At 51.6% G+C, this 23,387-nt stretch overlaps 1 protein-coding gene across 4 annotated transcripts in view; it reads left to right on the top strand.

Annotated features, from left to right (window-relative positions):
• The first annotated feature begins 684 nt into the window (after nt 1–684).
• MLXIPL (MLX interacting protein like) overlaps nt 685–23,387 on the top strand; it is a 30,616-nt gene continuing 7,913 nt past the window's right edge. For all 4 annotated transcript variants that reach the window (XM_084764597.1, XM_084764595.1, XM_084764596.1 and 1 more), the window contains exons 1-8: nt 685–1,021; nt 8,430–8,536; nt 13,590–13,672; nt 13,821–13,910; nt 14,197–14,241; nt 16,461–16,662; nt 16,760–16,840; nt 22,196–22,380. In XM_084764597.1, coding sequence (XP_084620723.1) covers nt 729–1,021; nt 8,430–8,536; nt 13,590–13,672; nt 13,821–13,910; nt 14,197–14,241; nt 16,461–16,662; nt 16,760–16,840; nt 22,196–22,380 — 1,086 coding nt within the window. In that variant the 5' untranslated portion in view covers nt 685–728. The remainder of the gene's footprint in view (nt 1,022–8,429; nt 8,537–13,589; nt 13,673–13,820; nt 13,911–14,196; nt 14,242–16,460; nt 16,663–16,759; nt 16,841–22,195; nt 22,381–23,387) is intronic.

Genomic DNA, 23,387 nt, shown 5'->3' with positions numbered 1-23,387 from the left:
CTGAACTTTGCTATACAGGTATAGGGCAATCATACGAAGATCTGGGTGTAATCTTGTATTGGGAGTCAACCACACAGGGCCCTGGAGAAGTGAAACGGCAGGTGAGAGATATGCTGAGTGCGCTATGAAGTAGAGAATGACTTGAACTTTTGGTATTTCATTCGTTCATTCATTTATGTACTACTGTTTATGTGTCTGGGAACGCATTGCTACGTGCACGTGTAGAGTTCAAAGATCAAGTTAAAGAAGTCAAGTATATAGTCTTCCGTCGTGTGGGTCCTGGGGCTAGAACTCATGTCCTCAGGCACGGCCGCAAACGCCTTTACCAGCTAGCCATCTATCTTGTTGCCTCGAACTTTTGATCTTTTTGCCTCCACCTCCTGTGGTGCCGATGATCGAACCCAGGGCTCCGTGCTTGTCAGGCTAGCACTGGACCGAGTTGCAGCCCCAGCCCCAGCCCCAGCCCCAGCCTCAGCCAGCATTTTCTGAGACCTGAGAAGTAAAGACTAAAAAGTGCTTGTAACAGAAAGAATACGGCTGCACCGCCAAAGCTCCAGGACCAGAGGTTTCACACCTGGCTCACTGGTTATGCTAATTTAAGCCCAACCTATCCAAGACCACGCCCACTACACGGACCTATCAGGAGGGCGGGGGCGTGGCCACAGTAATAAGGCTCCACGGGCTAAGCTGCTCCCCGGAGCGCAGTAGAGTTGGCGAGTAGAGTGACCATGGCGGGCGCGCTGGCGGATCTAGCCATAAACTTGCAGGTACCTCGGGTCGTCCCCAGCCCAGATTCGGACTCGGATACAGACTTAGAGGATCCGAGTCCCCGGCGCAGCGCGGGTGGCCTGCATCGATCACAGGTCATCCACAGCGGACACTTCATGGTGTCCTCGCCGCATAGCGACTCGCTAACTCGGCGACGCGACCAAGAGGGGCCCGTGGGGCTTGCCGACTTCGGGCCGCGCAGCATCGATCCGACACTCACCCGCCTTTTCGAGTGCTTGAGCCTCGCTTACAGGTGAGGGTGGACGGGGAGGCAGGGCAGGGCGGGAGCCCGAGTCCCAGCTTTCCGTGGTGGGACCGAGCACTGGGACTCTGGTCCCAAACAGCTATGGAGGGGTCTCTGGACACATCTTAGGCATCTTCTCTCTCCCCGGGGCCTGAGCCAGTTCACTGACCCTCGTGAATCATTTGCGTCCCATCACCTGCTCGTGACACTCCTGCCCTCCATCTCCGCAGGGTCTCTTGCAGTTGGGCCCCTCTCTCACGTTCTTCTGCTTCTGCCCTTAAGAAATGCCAAGGGTCCCTCCCACTCCCCAAACTGTAAACCATCCCATCCACTCCCTCCAGTCGTGTGATTGCCGCACTGTTTCGTCCATCCCCAGTAGTCCCCCCCAAACCCCACTCATTTTCCTACACGGGGCAGTTCTCCCGTGGTCGCCCTCGTAGCCAGTGTCAATTTATATGGAAACAGTTCCTTGCCCACTTCCTGATTGCCCGGACACCATTTGTTTGGTTTGATTTTGTTTGGTGAGTGAAATTCAGGCTGGCACGGAGTTAGATAGCCCAGGCTGGACTCCTATCTCAGCCTCCCAAATCCCGGGATTACAGGCATGAGCCACCACCATGCCTAATTTAGAACGCTATGTAAAAGTTGGCGGGAAGATGGTGCCCCGACCTGCCCAGAGCCAGCAGGGGGTGCTGCAGTCCGCCTTAGGTCGGGCAGGGAAAGCCTGGTCTCCCCAAACCCGGTAACTGCGGGGGGTTGTAACACAGCCAGGAACCCCCTTGCTAAGGTTCACAGCTCCAGAGCCGCACCCAGCTCCAGCCCCACCTACTTGTCCCAGAGGAGGGAGCGAACTGGGGTCCTGGCCCAGTGCCCTGGAGCAAAGTTCCCGGGAGCAAAGGGACCAGGATAAATTATCAACCGAAAACAGTAGGAGAGAAAGGAGGAGATCGGCTGGCCTTGAACTTTCCTCTCTGCAAATATCACTTTTCTTCAGCGAGCCTCCTCCTCTTAGTAGAACCCCTGGCTGTAGACAGGCACCTCCAGCCCCACAGGGGACCCAGAGCGCGCGTGGGGATTGCAGAAAAGCGTGGCCTACCTTGTGGCAGAAGAACAGAGCGACCCCATTGGCTAGAGGCAGTGTAACCTTGGCCCATATGTTCTGGCCTCCAGCCCGGGTCATGTTGCAATCTGATAGTTCAGGGCACTGAGACTGATGTGGAAAGTTCAAATTCCCTGTCCCCTTCCCCCCTTCCCCCGCCCTTGGACATCAGGAGACTGCCCGGGAAGGGAGCATCTAAGGTCTCAGAACACCAGATGCCACTCACACTGGGATAGTGTCTTAGTTATCAAAGACTTCTAATTATTGTGGCTACGTGGAAGAGAGAAGATCTCCCTCCCTCCCCACCCCCCCCCTCTCTCTCTCTCACACACACACACACACACACACACACACACACACACACACTGTAGACCTAGCTAGCTTGGAGTAATTTGTACCAATTTTACTCCAGTCTCCCCAAGTACTGGCATCACGGGCATAAGCCACAAAAAAGCCTAGGGTTCCCAGGTTCTCCCCTGCTCCCAAAAGGTCTCCCATTTCCCAACTACTCCCAACTCAGCCTTCCTGCTTTGTCTACACAACATTCCACTTGGGCTGGCTTAGTGGGCCTCCCGATTCAGACCTTGGTTGCACAGAAGGGGAGAAGTTACAGGGAGGGACAGAAGACACTCGCAAAACTGCTCTCTTTAGAGGCTGACTGAGGCCAAGTAACTGCAGTGGTAGGGCAGCGAGGGTGGAGAGTACTGTGTCCCCTGCCCCACGCCCAAGAGTCCGGACATTTACATCTCTTAAGTGGAGTTCTGAGCACCAAGGATGAGAGTGGCCAACTACACAGGAGTCTATGGTTTGTGCGTCCTTGGTAAAGGAGAAAACATAAAGTATGGGCTGGAAGATGACTCTGCCAGCAAGCGTGATTGCTGTCCAGTCTGGGGACCTGAGTTTGATTCTTGGGGCGCACATGAAAGTGGCTGGAGAGAACTGACTCCACGGAGTTGCCTCTCCTCCGACCTCCACGTGCCACGCACGCGCACCCCTCCCAATAATTAACAAAAACAAAGACAAAAGCAAACACCCCGCGCTTGCATTCATAAACTATGTGTGTGGTTGAGCATGCCTGGAGTCCCAGAACTCAGGCTGAGGGTGGGACGGTCAAGAAGGTCGGGATTAATTCTCTGCTGCATAGGAATTCAAGGTTTTGAGGCCAGCCTAAGAGACACGAGATCCTGTCTCAAATAGAGAAACAAACAAACAAATTCATGCTCAGACTGGAAGCCTTCCGAAGACCCCCGTGATAAAGGTTCTCTGAAGCCAAGGGGATTTCAGTGGGTGAGCATCTCCAGGGAGCGGCTAGAAAGGTGGGGGTGGGGGAACCAGGCAGGGGGTCCAGTGGTGGGTGGAACTGGTCAGTCAGACTGGGAGAAGAACAGCATGAAGAGAGGCTACAGCCGCCTGGCCGCCTCACCCGTGCCAAGGAGCACACTGTGTTCCCTGGTTCTGTGGGTGAAAGCCCCAGGGAGGACAGCTGTAAAAGTTCCAAGAAGGCACTTGTCTAGGGAGTGGTGGCACAGGCTTGTCATCCCAGCACTCTGCAGGCTGAGGCAGGAGGATGAGGATCCCAACCATCCTGGACTACATAGCAAAGCCCTGTGTTAAACAAATTAACAAACTGACCCAAAAAGAAGAAGAAGAAGAGGAGGAGGAGAAGGAGGAGGAGGAGGAGGAGGAGGAGGAGGAGGAGGAGGAGGAGAAGAAGAAGAAGAAGAAGAAGAAGAAGAAGAAGAAGAAGAAGAAGAAGGAAAAAAAGAGGGACTAGGGAAATACTTCTGTCTGTAAAGTGTTTGCCTTGCAAGCTTGAGGACATAAGTTCAAACCCCAGAACCATCAGGAGAAAGAAAAAAAAAAAAAAAGAGTCAGGTTTGCTGGTGTGCACTGGTGATCCCACAGCTGAAGACAGGACGGATGCCTGCGGCTCACTGGCCGGCCGGCTTAGCTTAACTTGTTGGCAAGTTCCAGGCCAACAAAAGACTGTCTCAAAAACCAAGGTAGATAACATCTGAGGAGCCATATCTGAGTTTGTCCTCTGCTGTCAACAAGCATATGCGTCTTTCTCCCTCTCTCCCTCTTTCCCTCTCTCCCCCCCCTCCTTCTCTCCCTCCCTCTCTTCCTCCTTCCTTTCCTCCCACCTCTCTGAGGTTTTCTCTTTCCCCCTTTGCACAAAGCTTTCGAACTTTGGCCCTAGACGTTTTACACCAAACCAGACTCTTCCTTTTGCGTGCATTCAACCAAATCCTTTCCTCTTGGCTTAGCTAGTATCACCAGCTAGTATCAGCCTAAGCTACCGACCCTCTGAGGGAGCCAGAGGAGGAACTGCAGAAGGCTGGGGTAGGACTTTGGGTGAGCAGAACCTAATGGTTGCTGGGATACAGACAGGGGTCACAAACTCAGGAGTGTCCCCCATTCACCCCACCCCCCACCCCACCCCTCCACCACCCCAAACACACGCACAAAAAGCTGGCCCAGGAAGGACCAGCCACCTAATCATGTTGCCTTACCAGACAGATGGTATTTATCTAGCTACAGGAGGCAAGGAGCCAACCATCAGGCTAGGGTGGCCTCTTTGGGTAATGAAGCCTGTTGTCTCCTGGGATGGCAGCCCCTGCCACCCCGCATCCCACACCCTGGCAGCCACCATTAGCCCAAAGCAAATACTGGAGCCTGGAGACCAGAAAGGAGAGGACACCCAGTGACCCATGCACTTGAGGTAGCACAGGAAGAAAGAAACGGAGGAATCAGACGGTCACCTACTCACCCCTACTCAGTAACATGAAGGGAGCCACTGGGAGAACAGGCCTGATGTTGAGTTCGTATCCACAGGGCTGAGGACGGATCTAGGTTTGTCCAATGGCGGAGAAAGCTCTTTGTCAGTGACCCACATCCCCAGCCCCTCACTGGGGGACCCCAGCCTAGCTTCCTGGAAGGTTAAGACCTTAGAAACTGAGCAAAGAGTGGAAAGATAGACCACAGGGACCTGGATGCACACTTGGCTGACAGACAGGGACGTAGGAAGGAATAAAGGGGAGGGAGGCAGGTGTGCAAGCCCTTGGTCACTTTCCTCTTGGCATCTTGGGGCAGCTTCCAGGGGGCAGTCACTTGGCTTGTTCTCAGAGGGACCATTAGCGTTGAAGCCATTACCTATGTATACAACTCGTTCACAGCATGTACTCCGTGGACCCCTAGGGTAAGGTGGTGGTGGTGGCATAGGCCTTTATTCCCAGCACTCGAGAGGCAGAGGCAGGTGGATCGCTGTGAGTTCGAGGCCAGCCTGGTCTACAAAGGGAGTCCAGGACAGCCAAGGCTACACAGAGAAACCCTGTCTTGAGAAAAAAAAAAAAGATTCCCTTCCCAGATGGGCTGTGAGGTACACACCTTTAATCCCAGCACTCAGGGGGTAGAGGGCAGCCAGGGCTACACAGGGAAACCCTGTCTCCAAAAAAAAAAAAAATTTTTTTTAAATTTACATACTGTCTTCTTTTGGCTTGGATGGGTCTTTCCACTTTACTCCCTGGGAGAAATGTATGGCTTCCTGCCCACTCCAGATGACCACACATGGACCGTGGCCCTATAGGCACTTCCTTCTGATCCAGGCAAACTGTCCCTTTCCCCCTAAGTCTCTCACGGAACCATGGGAGCCAGTGAGACTGACAGGCAAGAATGGACAACTGGAAGTGGACCACAGTGGACAAACCTTAAGTCCCAGCACTCGGAGGCAGAGGCAGACAGCTCTGTGAGTTCAAGGCCAGCCTGATCTAGAGAGTGAATTCAAGGCTACCCTAGTATACAGAGTGAGTTCCAGGACAGCCAGGGATACACACTGAGGTGCAGTAAGACTCACTGTATCCTTTTGGAAGTGTCTCTTTCCCTCCATGACCATAAGGAAGATCATTTCATCCTATCTTTAAGAAATGGATGATGTTTGGCTGGGTGTGGTGGTGCACACCTTTAATCCTAGCGCTCAGGAGGCAGAGGCAGGTAGATCGCTGTAAATTTGAGGCCAGCCTGGTCTACAAAGTGAGTCCAGGACAGCCAAGGCTACACAGAGAAACCCTGTCTCGAAAAAAAAAAAGAAGAAGAAAACCTTTTATTTTTAAAAAGACATAAGAACCAGCCTGATCTACAGAGCAAGTTCCAGGACATCCAGGGCTACACGTGAAACCCTGTCTCAAAAATCCACATACATACATACATACATACATACATACATACATACATACATACAATTTTAAAAGTTATTAAAAGATGGGTATGAGAAGCTGGGCATGGTAGTGCACACCTGTAATGCCAGCATCCTGGAGGCAGAGATAGGAGGATCAGGAGTTCAAGGCCAGGCCTTGGCTACATTTGATTATATACTCAAGACTTATTCTATGCTACCTGAAGATTACATTAAGGCTCTCTCTCAAAGACAAAAGAAAGGGAGAGATGCGAGAACCCTGCACAACAATGCAGGCTGTACCCTCCATACTGAGGATGCTGAGGCAGAAGGATCCCTTGTGTTTTTAAAAGGCTTTATTAGCACACATCAATTATACAAGAGCATGTTTCATTATGGCGTTTTTACACATGGAGAGAATGTATTTGGATTAAACTCTCATCGTCTCCCAGTCTCTTCCTCCTCTTAGTTCCCTTCGATTTTCATGTCTTCCTTTTTTTTTTTTTTTGGATGGGGGTGGGATGGTTTCTCTGTGGAGCCTTGACTGTCCTGGAACTCGCTTTGTAGACCAGGCTGGCCTCAAACTCAGAGATCCGCCTGCCTCTGCCTCCCAAGTGCTGGGGTTAAAGGCCTGAGCCACCACCACCACCACCACGTTTTAGAGTAACATTTATTTATTGTATGTGTGCAAGGAGCAGTGGGGGTCGGTAATAGGGAGCGGGAATGTGGGGGGTAAGGGGTGTGGTCCAAGGACAACTTGTGGGAGTTTACAGCCTTCCGCCATGGGGGTCATGGGAACCAAACTCAGGTCTTCAGGCTTTGCAGCGAGCACCCTTACCTGCTGAGCTGTCTACCTGGCCCTCATGCCTTCTTTGCTGTTGTTACCCAAAGAGTCTAAGGTTGCTACAGGTTCGTGGCTGAGGGGTTATTTATAGAAGCATGGGCATCAATATCTATACCCATATCTATGTTATACAGTATATAGGTCCTAGTTAGTATCTATACTACTGTAGAAGCCATTTCACCCACCCCCAGCAGCTACCAACTGCCTATAGGGTGGGGCGGGACCTATAGAGTCTCTATGACTGTGAGATAATATGACTTCTAATTCCGGGCCAGCCTGGGCTACGTATAGAGACTCTTGGGCTAGACAGAGATGGCGCAGGCGGAAGAGCACTGCCTGAGTTCAGTTCCTAGTGCCCACATGGTGGCTCGCAACTGTCTAGTTCCAGAGGATCTGGCACCCAGACGTACGTGCAGGCAAAACACCAATGCACATAAAAATAAATAAATCTGAGAGGGGGGCGGATAGAGAGAGAGAGAGAGAGAGAGAGAGAGAGAGAGACAGACAGACAGACAGACAGACAGACAGACAGACAGACTCTTTCCACTTCTACACACACACTGAATGTGCAAATTCTTCCCTTGAGGCCAATGGACAGTGTTAATCTAAAGACAGTTGATTAAAAAAAAAAAAAGTACCTGCCTTTGGGTCAGGGAAGATAGGCAATAAACAAGGGGTAAGGTCTGGATGGCTATTTATTCTTTTTTTGTTTGTAACTTCTGTTTTTCCAAACAGGGTTTCTCTGTGTAGCCTTGGCTGCCCTGGACTCGCTTTGTAGACCAGGCTGGCCTTGAACTCACAGCGATCTACCTGCCTCTGCCTCTCTGTGTGCTACTGCCTCCTGGCACGGCATCTGCACTATTTATTTTATTTTTATATTTTTGTTTTTTGAGACAGAGTTTCTCTGTGTAGCCTCACGTGCGCTATTTATAAGGTTTGACTTTAGGGAAGGAATTTCAAACATGTTAGAGAATAGATGGGATTTGAGGATTATTGGAGAAAGTCTAGCCACAGATGGAAGGCGACTGCAGAAACGCTCTCATCAGGTGCTGGAGAGATGGCTCAGAGGTTAAGAGCATTGGCTGCTCTTCCAAAGGTCCTGAGTTCAATTCCCAGCAACCACATGATGGCTCACAACCATCTACAATGAGATCTGGTGCCCTCTTCTGGCCTGCTGGCCTTACATCCAGGCAAAATGTTGTATACACAATAAATAAATATATTTTTAAAAAAGAAGAAAGAAAGAAATGCTCCTATCTTCTCTTTTCCCCACCCCACCCTGATATCCTGATATCTCCAACAGTGGCAAGCTGGTCTCTCCCAAGTGGAAGAACTTCAAAGGCCTCAAGTTGCTTTGCAGGGACAAGATCCGCCTGAACAACGCCATCTGGAGGGCCTGGTACATTCAGTGTGAGTGGTTGCCCGTGGCTCCCTTGGGGTTGGGAGGACTCTTTCTAACCAGAGGGCTTTCTGCGCAGAACCCAAACCCAAACCCAGGACCTGTGGAGTACATGATGCCAGCCTTGTGGGGGAGAGCAAGCCGACAGTGCAAAGACCCTTGAGCAACTTCCGGCCTTCAGAAGGTCTTGAGGAATGCTTGGCAAAGGTCACTTTCTCCTATGAGACAAGGGCAGTGGAGGGCACCTTGAATATTCTGAAGGAGGTTCCAATGTGGGTGCCAGTTCAAGACCCATTTAGTAGGCCCTTCACTGAGTAAGCTGTTTCGAATGTTCTGGTAACAGAAGTCAGAAATATGGCTCAGTGGTAGAGCGCCTGCCCAGAGTCACCCAGTGAGGGGCTGGGGTGTGGCTCAGTGGTAGAGCACCTGCCTAGAATCCCCCAGTGAGGGGCTGGAGTGTGGCTCAGTGGTAGAGCACCTGCCTAGAATCCCCCAGGGAGGGGCTGAGGCATGGCTCAGTGGTAGAGCACCTGCCTAGAATCCCCCAGTGAGGGGCTGGGGTGTGACTCAGTGGTAGAGCACCTGCCTAGAATCCCCCAGTGAGAGGCTGGGGTGTGGCTCAGTGGTAGAGCACCTGCCTAGAATCCCCCAGTGAGGGGCTGGGGCGTGGCTCAGTGGTAGAGCACCTGCCTAGAACCCCCCAGTGAGGGGCTGGGGTCATGGCTGGGCATGGTTTCAAAGCATCACATTTGCAAAACATGCAGGGGGCCCCAGGTTCAATATCCAGCACTACAATCAATCAATAAATCAGCCAATAAATAAATAAATTTGAAAAAGTAGGAAGCTAGAAACTGTGACTTCTCCCCACCGTGAGTTTCTGGGGGCTGGAGAGATGCCTCAGTGATTAAGGGCACTTGTTGCTTCTTCAGAGGCCCTGGGTTTGGTTCCCAGGACCCACCCATGACTCCCAACCACCTACAACTCCATTTTCAGAGGATTAATGCCTTCTTCTGACCTCCGCAGACACCAGACACACATATATACATACATACAGCTAAAACACTCATGTGTAAAAGAAAATAAACCTTCAAAAGACTTAAAAATTTTTTAAATATTTTATTTAATTTTAATTTATGTGCATTGGTGTAGGGGTGTCAGATCTTGGAGCTACAGACAGTTGCGAGCTGCCATGTGGGTGCTGGGAATTGAACCTGGGTCTTTTGGAAGAACAGTCAGTGCTCTTAACCACTGAGCCATCTCTCCAGCCCCAAGTCCCTTAAAAAATTCTTTTAAAGGTTATTGTGAGCCAGGCAGTGGTGGCATACACTTTGAACCCCAGCACTCTTGGGAGGCAGAGGTAGGCGGATCTCTGAGTTAGAGGCCAGCCTGGCCTACAGAATGAGTCCAGGACAGGCAGGGCTGTTATACAGAGAAACCCTGTCTTTTTTTTTTTTAAGAGTTTATTTATTTATTATGTATACAATGCTCTGTCTACATGTACATCTGCAGGCCAGAAGAAGGCAGCAGATCTCATTATAGATGGTTGTGAGCCACCATGTGGGAACTGAACTCAGGACCTTTGGAAGAACAGCCACTGCTCTTAACTTCTCACCCATCTCTCCAGCCAGAAACCCTTTCTTGAAAAACAAAAAGCAAACAAACCCAAACAAAAGCCCAGTGACTGTGATGTGTAGGCCTGTAATTTCAGCTACTGTAAAGGCCAAGGGAGGAGGGTGAAAAGTTAAGTTTAGTCTAGACTACTCAGGAAGATTGCATAAAAGCACCAACTGTGTGTGTGCGTGCATATGTGTGTGTGTGTGTACATGTGTGTGTGCATGTGTGTGTGCATGTGATGAAGGCAAGATGGGTTGGTGAGCTGGGCGTGATGGCGCACGCCTTTAATCCCAGCACTTGGGAGGCAGAGGCAGTAGGATCTCTGTGAGTTCGAGGCCAGCCTGGTCTACAAAGTGAGTCCAGGACAGCCAAGGCCACACAGAGAAACGCCGTTTTGAAAAAACAAAACAAAACAAAACAAAAAAAGATGGGTTGGTGGATAAAAGTGTTTCCACTGAGGCTGATGAGCTGAATTGGGTTCACTGGACCTATATGAAGATGGAGGGGGAGAACCAATACCAGAAAGTTCTTTTCTGACCTCCACATGTCCTTTATGGCTCACCCATGCTCCTCCTCCCCGCCACACAAAATAAATAAATATAATAAAAATTTTAATAATCATAATAATGGTAAATCTGTAGGTGTAGCTCAGTGGTAGAGGCTGTAGGGTTCAATCCCTAGTTGATGGCAGACAAGTCCCTGTAGAAGAAAGTCTTCTTGCAGAAAGTGCCATCCTCATCTCCCCCCAGCAGAGGGCGCTACTGCCCCGCCCCAGGTCTACAGCTTCATTGTACCTTGTCCTTCCTTCCACGCCCCCCAAAGCCTCCTGGTTTCTCCTCAGAGCACTTTGCACCTCTCACCCGGCAGGAGGGACTTTCCACTTTGCACTGTCTATCCCCTGTTTGTTTTCCTTATCTCCTGTGCTCTGATCAGCCCTGGTTTTTCCGCACCCCGCCCCGACCCCCGAGTCTCTCATCCCAGCATTGGCCACTGCAAAGGTACAAAGGGTTAGGTAGAGTGGTGGATGGAGGAAAAACACCAACCTATAATCCCTGAGTGAGGGCGTGAGGGTGTGGCTCAGTGGTAGAGCACCTGCCTAGAATCCCCAGTGAGGGGCTGGGGTGTGGCTCAGTGGTAGAGCACCTGCCTAGAATCCCCCAGTGAGGGGCTGGGGTGTGGCTCAGTGGTAGAGCACCTGCCTAGAATCCCCCAGTGAGGGGCTGGGGCGTGGCTCAGTGGTAGAGCACCTGCCTAGAATCCCCCAATGAGGGGCTGGGGTGTGGCTCAGTGGTAGAGTACCTGCCTAGAATCCCTCAGTGAGAGGCTGGGGTGTGGCTCAGTGGTAGAGCACCTGCCTAGAATCCCCCAGTGAGGGGCTGAAGTGTGGCTCAGTGGTAGAGCACCTGCCTAGAATCCCCCAGTGAGGGGCTGGGGTGTGGCTCAGTGGTAGAGCACCTGCCTAGAATCCCCCAGTAAGGGGCTGGGGTGTGGCTCAGTGGAAGAGCACCTGCCTAGAATCCCCCAATGAGGGGCTGGGGTGTGGCTCAGTGGTAGAGTACCTGCCTAGAATCCCTCAGTGAGAGGCTGGGGTGTGGCTCAGTGGTAGAGCACCTGCCTAGAATCCCCCAGTGAGGGGCTGAAGTGTGGCTCAGTGGTAGAGCACCTGCCTAGAATCCCCCAGTGAGGGGCTGGGGTGTGGCTCAGTGGTAGAGCACCTGCCTAGAATCCCCCAGTAAGGGGCTGGGGTGTGGCTCAGTGGTAGAGCACCTGCCTAGAATCCCCCAGTAAGGGGCTGGGGTGTGGCTCAGTGGTAGAGCACCTGCCTAGAATCCCCCAGTGAGGGGCTGGGGTGTGTCTCAGTGGTAGAGCACCTGCCTAGAATCCCCCAGTGAGGGGCTGGGGTGTGGCTCAGTGGTAGAGCCCCTGCCTAGAATCCCCCAGTGAGGGGCTGGGGTGTGGCTCAGTAGCAGAGTACCTGTTGTAGAACTGTAGCAGCAGAGGAACAGCTGAGTGTGTCTGAGACTTGACCTAGGGAGGTTGGTGCAAGGAATGACTCAGACTACGGGATGAGTGTGGAAGGGTGCAGGGGAGGGGGCGGGGGACGGACTGTCATGGAGCCCGATGAATTGACAGGGCTGGTCTGTGGACGACTGGACTTGGACGTCTGAGAGCTGGTAGGGAAGTTTTTTGGAATATGGGTAGGAAGAGAATTCAGGAGTGATCAGAGAGCCGCGGGATGGCAGATCAGGGAGAAAGCTCCTGGCAGAGGAGCTGGGTGCTTGGCAGGGGCTAGAAGGATGGAGTTGGGTATCTTCTGGGTACATACTGCGTTTCCAGAGCTGAAGGTGGGGTGGAGGGGTGGGGGCCCATGTGACACTGGAGCAAGAGAAGAGTGGGGTGTCCATTTCTTAGAGTAACAAAGGGAAGAGGAAGCCAGGCAGTGGTGGCACACGCCTGTAATCCCAGCACTTGGGGAGGCAGAGGCAGGTGGATCACTATGAGTTCGAGACCAGCCTGGTCTACAGAGTGAGTCCAGGACAGAGAAACCCTGCCTCAAAAAAAACAAAACAAAAAAACACAAAAGGAGTAGGGGGAGGGAAAATGGGGGGAGTAGAAAACATCCTGGAGCTAAAACAACGCCTGCAATCCCAGCACTCTGGAGGCAGAGGCAGGCGGATCTCTGTGAGTTCAAGGCTAACCTGGTCTACAGAGTGTCTTGAAACAAACAAACAAAAAATGTTTGAGGACAGCCTTGACCTACATAATGGTTCCAGATAGCCCGAACTATAATAAATCGCAAGAATCCATGTCAAAAAAAAAAAAAAAAAGTAGGCTGGGTGTGGTGGCACATGCCTTTAATCCCAGCACTCGGGAGGCAGAGGCAGGCAGATCACTGTGAGTTTGAGGCCAGCCTGGTCTATGAAGTCAGTCCAGGACAGCCGAGGCTACACAGAGAAACCCTGTCTCAAAAAAAAAAAAAAAAAAAAAAAGTAATTTACCAAGGCCTGATGGTTTGTATCTCCTCAGGCCTTTTCCGTTGTGGGTAGGGGCGTGGCTCCGCCATACAGAGCCTAGAATCTCCCTGTGAGAGGTTGGAGTGTGATCCAGCAATAGAGCTTGTGGATAGAAGGAATGGGGCACAGGGGTGGGGAGAGAGGAAAGGGAGAGATGGCTCAGTGGGCAGAGCGCTTTTCTAGCATGCAGGAAGCCCTGGGTTCCCTCGCCAGGACTCACAGAGTGGACAGGGTGGTGCACTTGGGAGGTTGAGGCAGAGAGATCAAAAGCTCAGGGTCATCTTTAGCTCCCGAATGAGTTTGAGACCGGGAAAGATGTCTGAACAAAGGAAAGGAAGGGGTCAGGCAGGATTATAAAGTGTGCCACTCGACTTCCGGTCTCCTTGCGTAGAGGATGAGAGGTCTGGGTGCCTCTGACCTGGCCCTCTTCCCTCAGATGTCCAACGGAGGAAAAGCCCAGTGTGTGGCTTCGTGACCCCGCTGCAGGGGTCTGAAGCGGATGAGCACCGGAAACCTGAGGTAGGAAGACATGGACTGCCCACCCGTCTGCTTATCCACCCAGACGTTCCCTCTCGTGGTGGGCATCGGGTGTGAGGTGGGGTTTGGGGAGATCGACCATCTCGGGTATCACCGTTCGCACTGAGCCTTGACCCCGGCCCTTCCCCAGGCTGTGGTCCTGGAGGGTAATTACTGGAAGAGGCGCATCGAGGTGGTGATGCGGGAGTACCACAAGTGGAGAATCTACTACAAGAAGCGGGTCAGTGGGACTGGCAGGGGCAGAGCATCCTCTTGGAGCCTAGAAAAAGCTCTGGAGGGGATCCCATGACCCTACCTTAGCGCATAGCCCACCCCCCCAACCACCTCTTTAGTCCCAGCATGATAGCTCCACTGGGGCCACGGGGTCTCCCCCAAGTGCCAGCGTCTCTCCCTGGGTGGTGGAAAGGGGCGGGGCCTGCGGAAATAGGAGCTCGGGTGGATGTGGGCGGAGGGAGAGGAACTCAGTGGGGACGAGGGATTCAGTATTCAACTTTGTGTCTCCTTAGCTCCGCAAATCCAGTACTGAAGGGAATTTCCTGGCTCCGAAGCAGGTGAGTGAACAGGGAAGGGCACCTAGGAAGGCGGAAACTGTAGTTTTGTTTGTTAGTTAGTTTATTTGTTTGTTTTGAGACAGGGTTTATCTCTGGCTGTCCTGGACTCACTTTATTGACCGGGCTCACAGAGATCCGACTGCCTCAGCCTCCAGCGCTCCCGAGGCTGAAACTGGAGAACTGAAAATGTCTGCCTGGCTGACCAAGGGCAGGGGCTGGTAGAGGCGAGGGGGTAGGAGAAGAACGGCGGAAGTCTTGGTGTTGGCGTGGGTGAACGCTGTAACTTTCTCTTCGGGGGAAGATACAGTTGTGAGGCAGGAGGATTGCAGTGAGTTCCAGGCCAGCCTGAGTAGAATAATAAGTCCCAACAGCAGTGTGGGCTGCATCATAGTGAGAGCTCCATGTGTTAATAAGCAAGCAGAAGCCGGGTGGTGGTGGCGCGCGCCTTTAATTCCAGCACTCGAGAGGCAGAGGCAGGCAGATCGCTGTAAGTTCGAGACCAGCCTGGTCTACAAAGTGAGTCCAGGACAGCCAAGGCTACACAGAAAAACCTTGTCTCGAAAAACAAAAACAAAACAAAAAGGCAAGCAGGTAGTAGCAGGCCTAGGGGAAAAGGGTCCAGAGGAAAAGAAGTCTCAGAAGAAACCAGACACAAAGCCAGGCAGTGGCCGAGGCCAAAGAATTGCACATTTAAGACCAGCTTCTAGAAGTGTGAGGCAAGCTTGGAGACCCTGTCTTTGAGAACAAAAATAAAAACCAAGTAAAACTATCTTGGCTTGATGGTGCATAGCAGTAACGCCACCACTAAGGAAGTAGAGGCAGTAGGATCAAGGGTAGCCTCAGCTACACAGAGAGTCCAGACTAGCCTGGGCTACACGAAACCTGCCTCAAAAAACCTAAAGCCAGCAAGCAGGGCATGATGGCACACGCCTTTAATCCCAGCTCTCGGGGAGGCAGAGGCAGCGGCATCACTGTGAGTCCAAGGCCAGCCTGGTCTACGAAGTGAGTCCAGGACATTTAAGGCTACATAGAGAAATCCTGTCTCAAAACAACAACAAAATTAAAGCCAACAAGATGTGATGGTGTGTGCTTTTTTTTGTGTGTAGCCCTGGGTGTCCTGGAACTCCCTCTGTAGACCAGGCTGGCCTCGAACTCAGAGATCCGCCTGCCTTTGCCTCCTGAGTGTGGGGATTAAGAATGTTCATGCATCACCACTGCCACCACTGCCTGTGTGGTGCATTTTTTTGGTAAAAGATGTATTTATTATTTATACAGTACTCTGCCCGCATGTGTGCCTACACTCCAGAAGAGGGTACCAGATCTCATTATAAATGGTTATAAGCCACCTTGTGGTTGCTGGGAACTGAACTCAGAACCTTTGGAAGAACAGACAGTGCTCTTAACCTCTGAGTCATCTCTCCAACCTATGGCACATATTTTTTTTGTTTTTGTTTTTTATGTTTGTGTGTGTGTGTTTGTTTGTTGTTTATTTGGGTTTTTTTGTTATTGTTGTTTGGTGTTTTGGTTTTTCAAGACAGGGTTTCTCTGTGTAACAGCCCTGGCTGTCGTGGACTCGGCTTTGTAGACCAGGCTAGCTCAAACTCACAGCAGTCCACCTGCCTCTACATCCCGAGTGCTGGGATTAAAGGCATGCACCACTTCACCCGGCTTCCATGGGGGTGCATGTTTTAAACTGCAGCACTTGGGAGGCAGAGGCAGCTGGTTCTTTGTGGATTTGAAGCCAGCCTGATCTACATAATGAGTCCAGGCTAGCCAAGCCTACTTGGTGAGACTCTACCTTTAAACAAAAACAAAAAAACTAAAAAGCAGCTGGGCAGTGGTGGTGCACCTCTTTAATCCCAGGACTTGGGGGGTGGGGTGGGCAGAAGCAGGTGGATCTCTGTGAGTTTGAGGCCAGCCTGGACTACAGAGTGAGTTCCAGGACAGCCAGGGCTATTACACAGAGAAACCCTGTCTCGAAATACCAAATAAATAAATAAATAAATAAAATTTTAAAAAGGAAAGAAAGAATGCCCTGGTCAGCTTGCTAGAGGGAATAGTTAGAGGCCACTTGGCATTCTAGACAATAAACCAAGCTCTCCGGAGAAAAGTGAGGTGGTGTCATTTAGAGAGGCTTTCTAGCCAGGATGGGGAACCACTTCATCCCCAGGCGAGGAGTAACATGAAGCATCAGGGCGGTGACCTCTGTGTCCTGCCAGGTGGAAGGAGGGTGGCCGCCACCAGAGCGATGGTGCGAACAGCTCTTCTCCAGCGTGGTGCCCGTGTTGCTTGGGGGCTCCGAGGAGGAACCCGGGGGCCGACAGCTTCTGGACCTGGACTGCTTTCTGTCCGATATCTCCGACACGCTCTTCACCATGACCCAGCCCAGCCCCTCGTCCCTGCAGCTGCCCCCAGAGGAAGGTGAGGAGGGAGTGGGGGGGGGGCGGGGAGGGAAGGGGAAGAGCAGCTCAGACGTCTCCCCAATCTCCGTCTCCCAACCTCACCATTGTTCCTCCAGCTTATGTCGGCAATGCTGACATGATCCAGCCAGACCTGACGCCGCTGCAGCCCAGCCTGGATGACTTCATGGAGATATCAGGTGAGGCGGGTCCTTACCCAGGAGGCAGGCCAGACTGAAAGGTTCATTTGAGATGGTTAAAAAAAAAAAAAAAAAAAAAAAAAAACTCTAGGAGACTATAAGTCTTTGTGCCAGTGGGAGGATGAATGGTGCTGTAATTTGTGTGTGTAGGGGGTGGGGTGTTAGAGTTGGAATCCAAGGCCTTATGCCTACTAGGCAGATAGATGCTCTACCACTGAGCCACGCCCCCAGCCCCTCACTGAGGGATTCTAGGCAGGTGCTCTACCACTGAGCCACACCCCAGCCCCTCACTGGGGGATTCTAGACAGGTGCTCTACCACTGAGCCACACCCCAGCCCCTCACTGGGGGATTCTAGGCAGCTACTCTACCACTGAGCCACACCCCAGCCCCTCACTGGGGGATTCTAGGCAGTTGCTCTACCACTGAGCCACACCCCAGCCCCTCACTGGAGGATTCTAGGCAGTTGCTCTACCACTGAGCCATACCCCAGCCCCTCACTGGGGGATTCTAGGCAGGGGCTCTACCACTGAGCCATACCCCAGCCCCTCACTGGGGGATTCTAGGCAGGTGTTCTAGACAGTTTCTTTATGGTCTAGTATGGGAGAATCCCTGAGTTCAATCCCATGCAGTTCATAAACCACTGTGACTGACCAGATAATTCCAATTGTCAAATCTCTTTTTTTTTTCTTTTCTTTTTTTTTTTTTTAGATAGGGTCTCACTATGTAGCTCTGGTTGTTCTGGAATTCACTGTGTAGATCAGGCTGGACTGGAACTCACAGAGATCTGCCTGCCTCTACCTCCCAAGTGCTAGGATTAAAGGCGTGTGGCACTAAGTCGGCTTTAGGAGCATGTAGTCTTTGTAAGCATTTTGCAAAGTGGCAAGTTTCTCAGACTCCTGTCTTTTCTCAGACTACTGAGTTCCTGATGTGTCTGGGTGTTTCCAGACACCCTGACCATGTCGGTGAGAGTCCATGGGAACAAGCCTCTCTCTTTCTCTCTCTTCCGTCTCTCCACCTGCCTCTGCCTCCCCGAGGGCTGGGATTAAAGGCATGTGCCACACGCCCGGCCCCTTGGTCTTTCTTTTGAGACAGGTGTCCATCTTTTCTCTCTGTTTCTGTGACAAATGCTTTGACCAAAGTCAGCTCAGGGAAGGAAAGGGGTTCTCTCACCTTACAGCTCACATCACTAATGGCCGTCAGGGCAGGAGCTCAATCAGGAAGCACGGAAGAATGGGAAAACGCCGCTTCCTGGCTCATCTGAGGACTCATGCTTTGTGTCCTAGTCAGGGTGACTGTGGCTGTGAGGAAACACCGTGACCAACAGCAACTTAGGGAGGAAAGTGTTTATTTGGTTTATACTTCCACATCGTAGCCCATCTCCGAAGGAAGGCAGGGCAGGAACCTGGAGGCAGGAGCTGATGCAGAGGTCATGGAGGGATGCTGCTTACTGGCTTGCTCCCCATGGCTTACTTCTCATGGCTTGCTCAGCCTGATTTCTTTTCCTTCCTTCCTTCCTTTCTTTCTTTCTTTCTTTCTCTTTCTTTCTTTCTTTTATTTTTTTGGTTTTTCAAGACAGGGTCTCTCTGTGTTAGCCTTGGCTGTCCTGGACTCGCTTTGTAGACCAGGCTGGCCTCGAACTCACAGCGATCCGCCTGCCTCTACCTCCCGAGTGCTGAGATTAAAGGCATGTGCCACGATGCCCGGCTCAGCCTGCTTTCTCTTATAGCACTCAGGACCACCAGCCCAGGGCTGGCACCCCCTACAATGGACTGGGCCCTCCTCCATTCAATCACTAATTAACAAAATGCCCTCAAGCTTGCCTGCAGCCTGATCTTGTTGGAGGCATCTTCTCAGCTGAAGCTCCTTCCTCTCAGATGGCTCTAGCTTGGGTCAAGTAGGCATAAAAGAAGCCAACACACTTATGTCCCTCCTTCATCAACCTACAGTCAAGACACTCCCCCACAGACATGGCAGTTGACCAGTTTACATCTAAGCAATCCCTCTATTACATCCACTTCGCAGGTTACTCTAGGAAATTGTCAAGTTGACAGTTAAAGCTAGCTAGGTAGAGACTGGAGAGATGGCTCAGAGGTTAAGAGCACTGGCAGCTCTTCCAAAGGTCCTGAGTTCAATTCCCACCACATAATGCCTCACAACCATCTATAATGAGATCTGGTGCCCTCTTGTGGCCAGAAGGTGTACATGCAGGCAGAACACTATATACATAACAAATAAATACATCTTTTAAGCTAACTAGGAAACTAGAAGACGATGAGCCATATACAGTCCAGGCTGGCCTCAAACTCGCTGTCTAGCCAAGCTGCCCCAGACTCTGATCCTCCTGCCTCTACCCACTGAGTACTGGGATTAGAGGAGTGGATCCCCATGTCCAGTGCTCTCTCCCTCTCCCTCTCCCTCTCTCCACTTTCTCCATCCATCCCCTACCCTCTTATTTGAAATAGGGTTTCTCTGTGTAGCCCTGGCTGTCCTGGAAACTCACTCTGTAGATCAAGCTGGCCTTGAACTCCAAGATCCACCTGCCTCTACCTCCTGCGTGCTGGGAGTAAAGGCGTGTGCCACCAGCCCCCAGCCCTTGTGTGTTTTTTCCTCACTGCCCCTCACAGTCATTTATTTAGGGGCCTTAAAGCCATACCGGATAGCCAGGTGTGGTGGCACACACCTTTCATTAATCCTAGCACTTGGGAGACAGAGGGCAAGGTAGATCTCTGTGAGTTTGAGGCCAGCCTGGTCTACATAGTCCAGGACAGACAAGGCTACAAAGAGAAACCCTGCATAGAAAAACCAATAAAAAAAAAATTTTTTTTAAAGTCATGCTAGGAGTCAGGAGGCTATGGGGGCTGAGGCTGTTTCACCCAAACCGGCGGAGATAAAGTCTCTGAGAGAGATGGTCATTTCGGTGGCACACCCACCTCCCAGCTTCTTCCTTACAGGGTTCTTGGCCTGTCATTCAAGAGGTGAGGCCTATGGGGGCGGGTATTAAGGAATGAGGAACCACCCCCTGGGGCCATAGCCCTGGGAGGGTGGGGTCTGCCAGGGGCAGAAGTGTTGATGGCAGTGCCCTGGAAGCAGACCTGGCCCCCAGGAGAGCAGCTCCCTCTTGGCTCACAGACCCCTACCACAGGTAGGAGCTAAGCTGTGTCCACCCAGGCTCTGGGCAAATGCAGATGGGTTGAAGTTTTCAGAACCTTGTCGATCAGTACCAGGTGACAGTTGGACGGAGGCAAGCATGGCTCTCCCAGAGCAGGAAATTGTAAACTGTAAATGCTTGCTAAATGCTTACAAAGACTCTCAAGCTGGCCATGCTCCGGGAGAGCCTTGAGCCACCAGGGTTTCTATCCTGTCCTCTTTCTGGAAAACCTGTTGAAGGCTCAAAATTCTACAGAGGTAGGAGGCTGGGTGCAGAGGTGCAGAGACAGGGGCTGCGGCTGGTCAGTGTGGGGACTGGGCCAGGGAAAGAGTGGGGTTTGATAGGAGGCTGGGGGCAGGGAGCCCTCTGAAGGCCGCTGGACAGGGCAGAATGAAGGGCTAGCCTGCGGCTGTGGCATGATGCTGGCTTGCCAAGGTCCTGTTCTCTAACCCTGGGCTCCAAGTGGCCTGCTGACAAGGGCTGTGGTCCCTGGGGGAGAGGGATGGAACTCTGGTGACCCCTTTTTGGTCCCTCCTCAGATCCCTTTGTAAAAAGTGGGGACACAGGACAGTATAAAACTACTTCTGAGCCAGGCGGTGGTGGCACACGCCTTTCATCTCAGCAGTTGGGAGGCAGAGACAAGTGTATCTCTGTGAGTTCGAGGCCAGCCTGGACTACAGAGGGAGTTCCAGGACAGCTAGAGCTGTTACACAGAAAAACACGGTCTCGAAAAAACAAAAACAAACAAACAAAAAAACGACTTCTGATACTGGGAGAGAGGCAGGCATACCAGGTGTGTCCTAGAGACAAACAGAAATCCAGAGAGGTAGACAGGAGCTTCGTGGCACTGTATACTGATACTCAGAACCAGGCAGAATCACCTTAGACAAACACGGACATGTATACACATACATGCCATGCACAACATAGATGTATGCTCACACATTCGTATACACACGCCTCCACACACGTAGATGCTTATGCGCACATACACACGTGCACACACATACATATAAACAAAACTACCACACTCATACATGCTCATGCACATATGCATATGCACATATACACATGACAACACACATATACATATACACGCTCACACATATGCACAGAAGCCTACATGTATTCATACCCGCATATGCACATGTACACACCATACATGTAATCATATGCATGCACCTGCACACTTTCACACACACATATACACACATGCTCACACATGCATATGCACATACACATATACACGACACACTCCCATATACACTCTCAACATATGTATATACACAAATACACCATGTAGATATATAACACACACACACACACTGACCCTATGACCTTCTCTATCTAACTCACTTGGTCTTGAAAGGTGGTTTATGTCAGAAAGTTCTGGCCAGCTCTCCTGGTTTGGGATTTTGGGGAAAGTTGAGAGTCTCAGCCCACCAAACCCCGTGAGGAGCTGTCATGGTGGAGTCTTCTCTGAGTGACCCGGGAGGCCTTGGGCACAGAACACAGGCTGGCTAGGGTCAGAGAAAGGTGCCCGGAAGGGAGAGGGTAGGCGGGTGTCGCCCCAGCCCGGGATGTGGTTAGACCATGAGCAGCTTGCTTCCCAAAACCAGAATAGCCCAGAACTTACACAACTCGCAGCCCTGAACAATCTGGCCGCCTCGCCTGCGCAGCTCTCCGTAAGCTTTTCAGGCCTCCTGGCTCCCTTTCATTCACACCCCAACTCGCACTGTGAGCCCATGCTATGTCCCCCAAGTGTCAGCCCAGGCTCAGCTCTTACAGCCTCGACTCGCTGATCTTTCAGGAAGCCTCACCTCTCCCGACCCACTGACCTCGTGAACCTGTTTACCCTTGATTCATTCCTGAGGCACTGGGGCAACTCCCCTGCACCCCACCTTTTTCCTTTCCCAGACCTCTCTGTGACCCCTTCTTTCTAGAATGCCAACAGTGTTGAAAAGGGGAGCAGATACAGGGAGGGGAAGTAAGCCAAGAGTGGGGCTCCATGGTGGGTAACTTCTGGGGTCCTAAACCCCACCATCTCCCCCAGGTCCATCCTACACTGTCTCTCCTGCAGCTTCCCTTGAGTGTGACAGGAACTGTTTTACAAGCTCTCCTGAAAGCCTTCCAACTCTCCTGGTCCCTGTCCCACCTCTGCCCAGTGTCTTAATGACATTTGCTACCCCGTGTGTCCCAATTACAGATTTCTTCACCAACTACCGCCCCCCGCAGACGCCCACAACTTCAAACATCCTGGAGCCTCCCAGCTTTGGCCCCATGGCTGACTCCCTCTTCGGCAGTGCGATCCTGGGCCCAGAGATACCATCTCCAGCCTCCTCTTCCTCCTCCTCAGGGATGACCCCTCTCTCAGGGAATACCCGCCTACAGGTAAGCTTATCCTGCTCTGCCCCCAGGCTGCCCAGAGCATGTGGGAGCTAGCTCTGGCTCTGCCTGAGGCCAGGAGGTAAGCCAGACACTTCCTGGACCCACCAGGCAGAGGCCCTGGGAGAACCCAGCCAGCAGGAAAAGAAGACTCTACAAAGCAGAACTAAAGGAAGGAGACAGAGGATGGAAGAGCAACAGAACAGGGAATAAGCCAGAGAAGGGTTTTTTGGTTTTGTTTTTGAGACGGAGTCTCAGGGTCCTGGAGAGCCTTGAACTTGTAGAGATCAGCCTGCCTCTGCCTCGGGAGTGCAGCCATTAAAGGCGTACACCACCATGCCTGCCTAGCGTTCTGGGTCTTAGTGACTGGCAAGCCAGATGGAAGGAACGGGAGTGTGTGCATGGAAGCAGGATGAGTGTGTGTGTGTGTGTGTGTGTGTGTGTGTGTGTGTGTTTAGGAAACTGAGTTGGCACCTTGTTTCAAGAACTCCCATGCCCAGTTCGGAAGTCATTTCCCTGTAACTGTTAGATGTCTCTTCTAGTTTCATTTCTGTTGCTTCACTAAAATACCCTGAGGAAAAGCAACTTAAGGGCAGAAAGGGGTTAATTTTAGCTTGCAATCCCAGGATACAGTCTGTCATTGCCGGGAAGTCAAGGCAGGAACCTTGACTGGAATACCACATGTACAGTCATACCACATTTAAGGTCACATCACACCTATAGTCACACCACGTCTACAGCCACACCCCATCCATCTAAAATCACAGCCATTTACAGTCACACCACATCTACAGCCACACCACATCTACAATCACACCACATCTACAATTACACCTCATCTACAATTGTACCCCATCTAAAGACATACCCATCTACAGCCACACCACATTTAAGGTCATACAACATCTAAGGTCACATCACATCTACGGTCACACCACATCTATGGTCACACTCCATTCACAGTCACACCCCATCTACAATCACACCCCATCTAAAGTCACACCCTATCTACA

The sequence above is a fragment of the Acomys minous genome, assembly GCF_964271855.1.
Source record: "Acomys minous genome assembly, chromosome: 16".
NCBI classification, from domain to species: Eukaryota; Metazoa; Chordata; class Mammalia; order Rodentia; family Muridae; genus Acomys; species Acomys minous.
The sequence above is the reverse complement of the archived record's forward strand: the minus strand, read 5'-3'. Positions and strand labels throughout refer to the sequence as shown.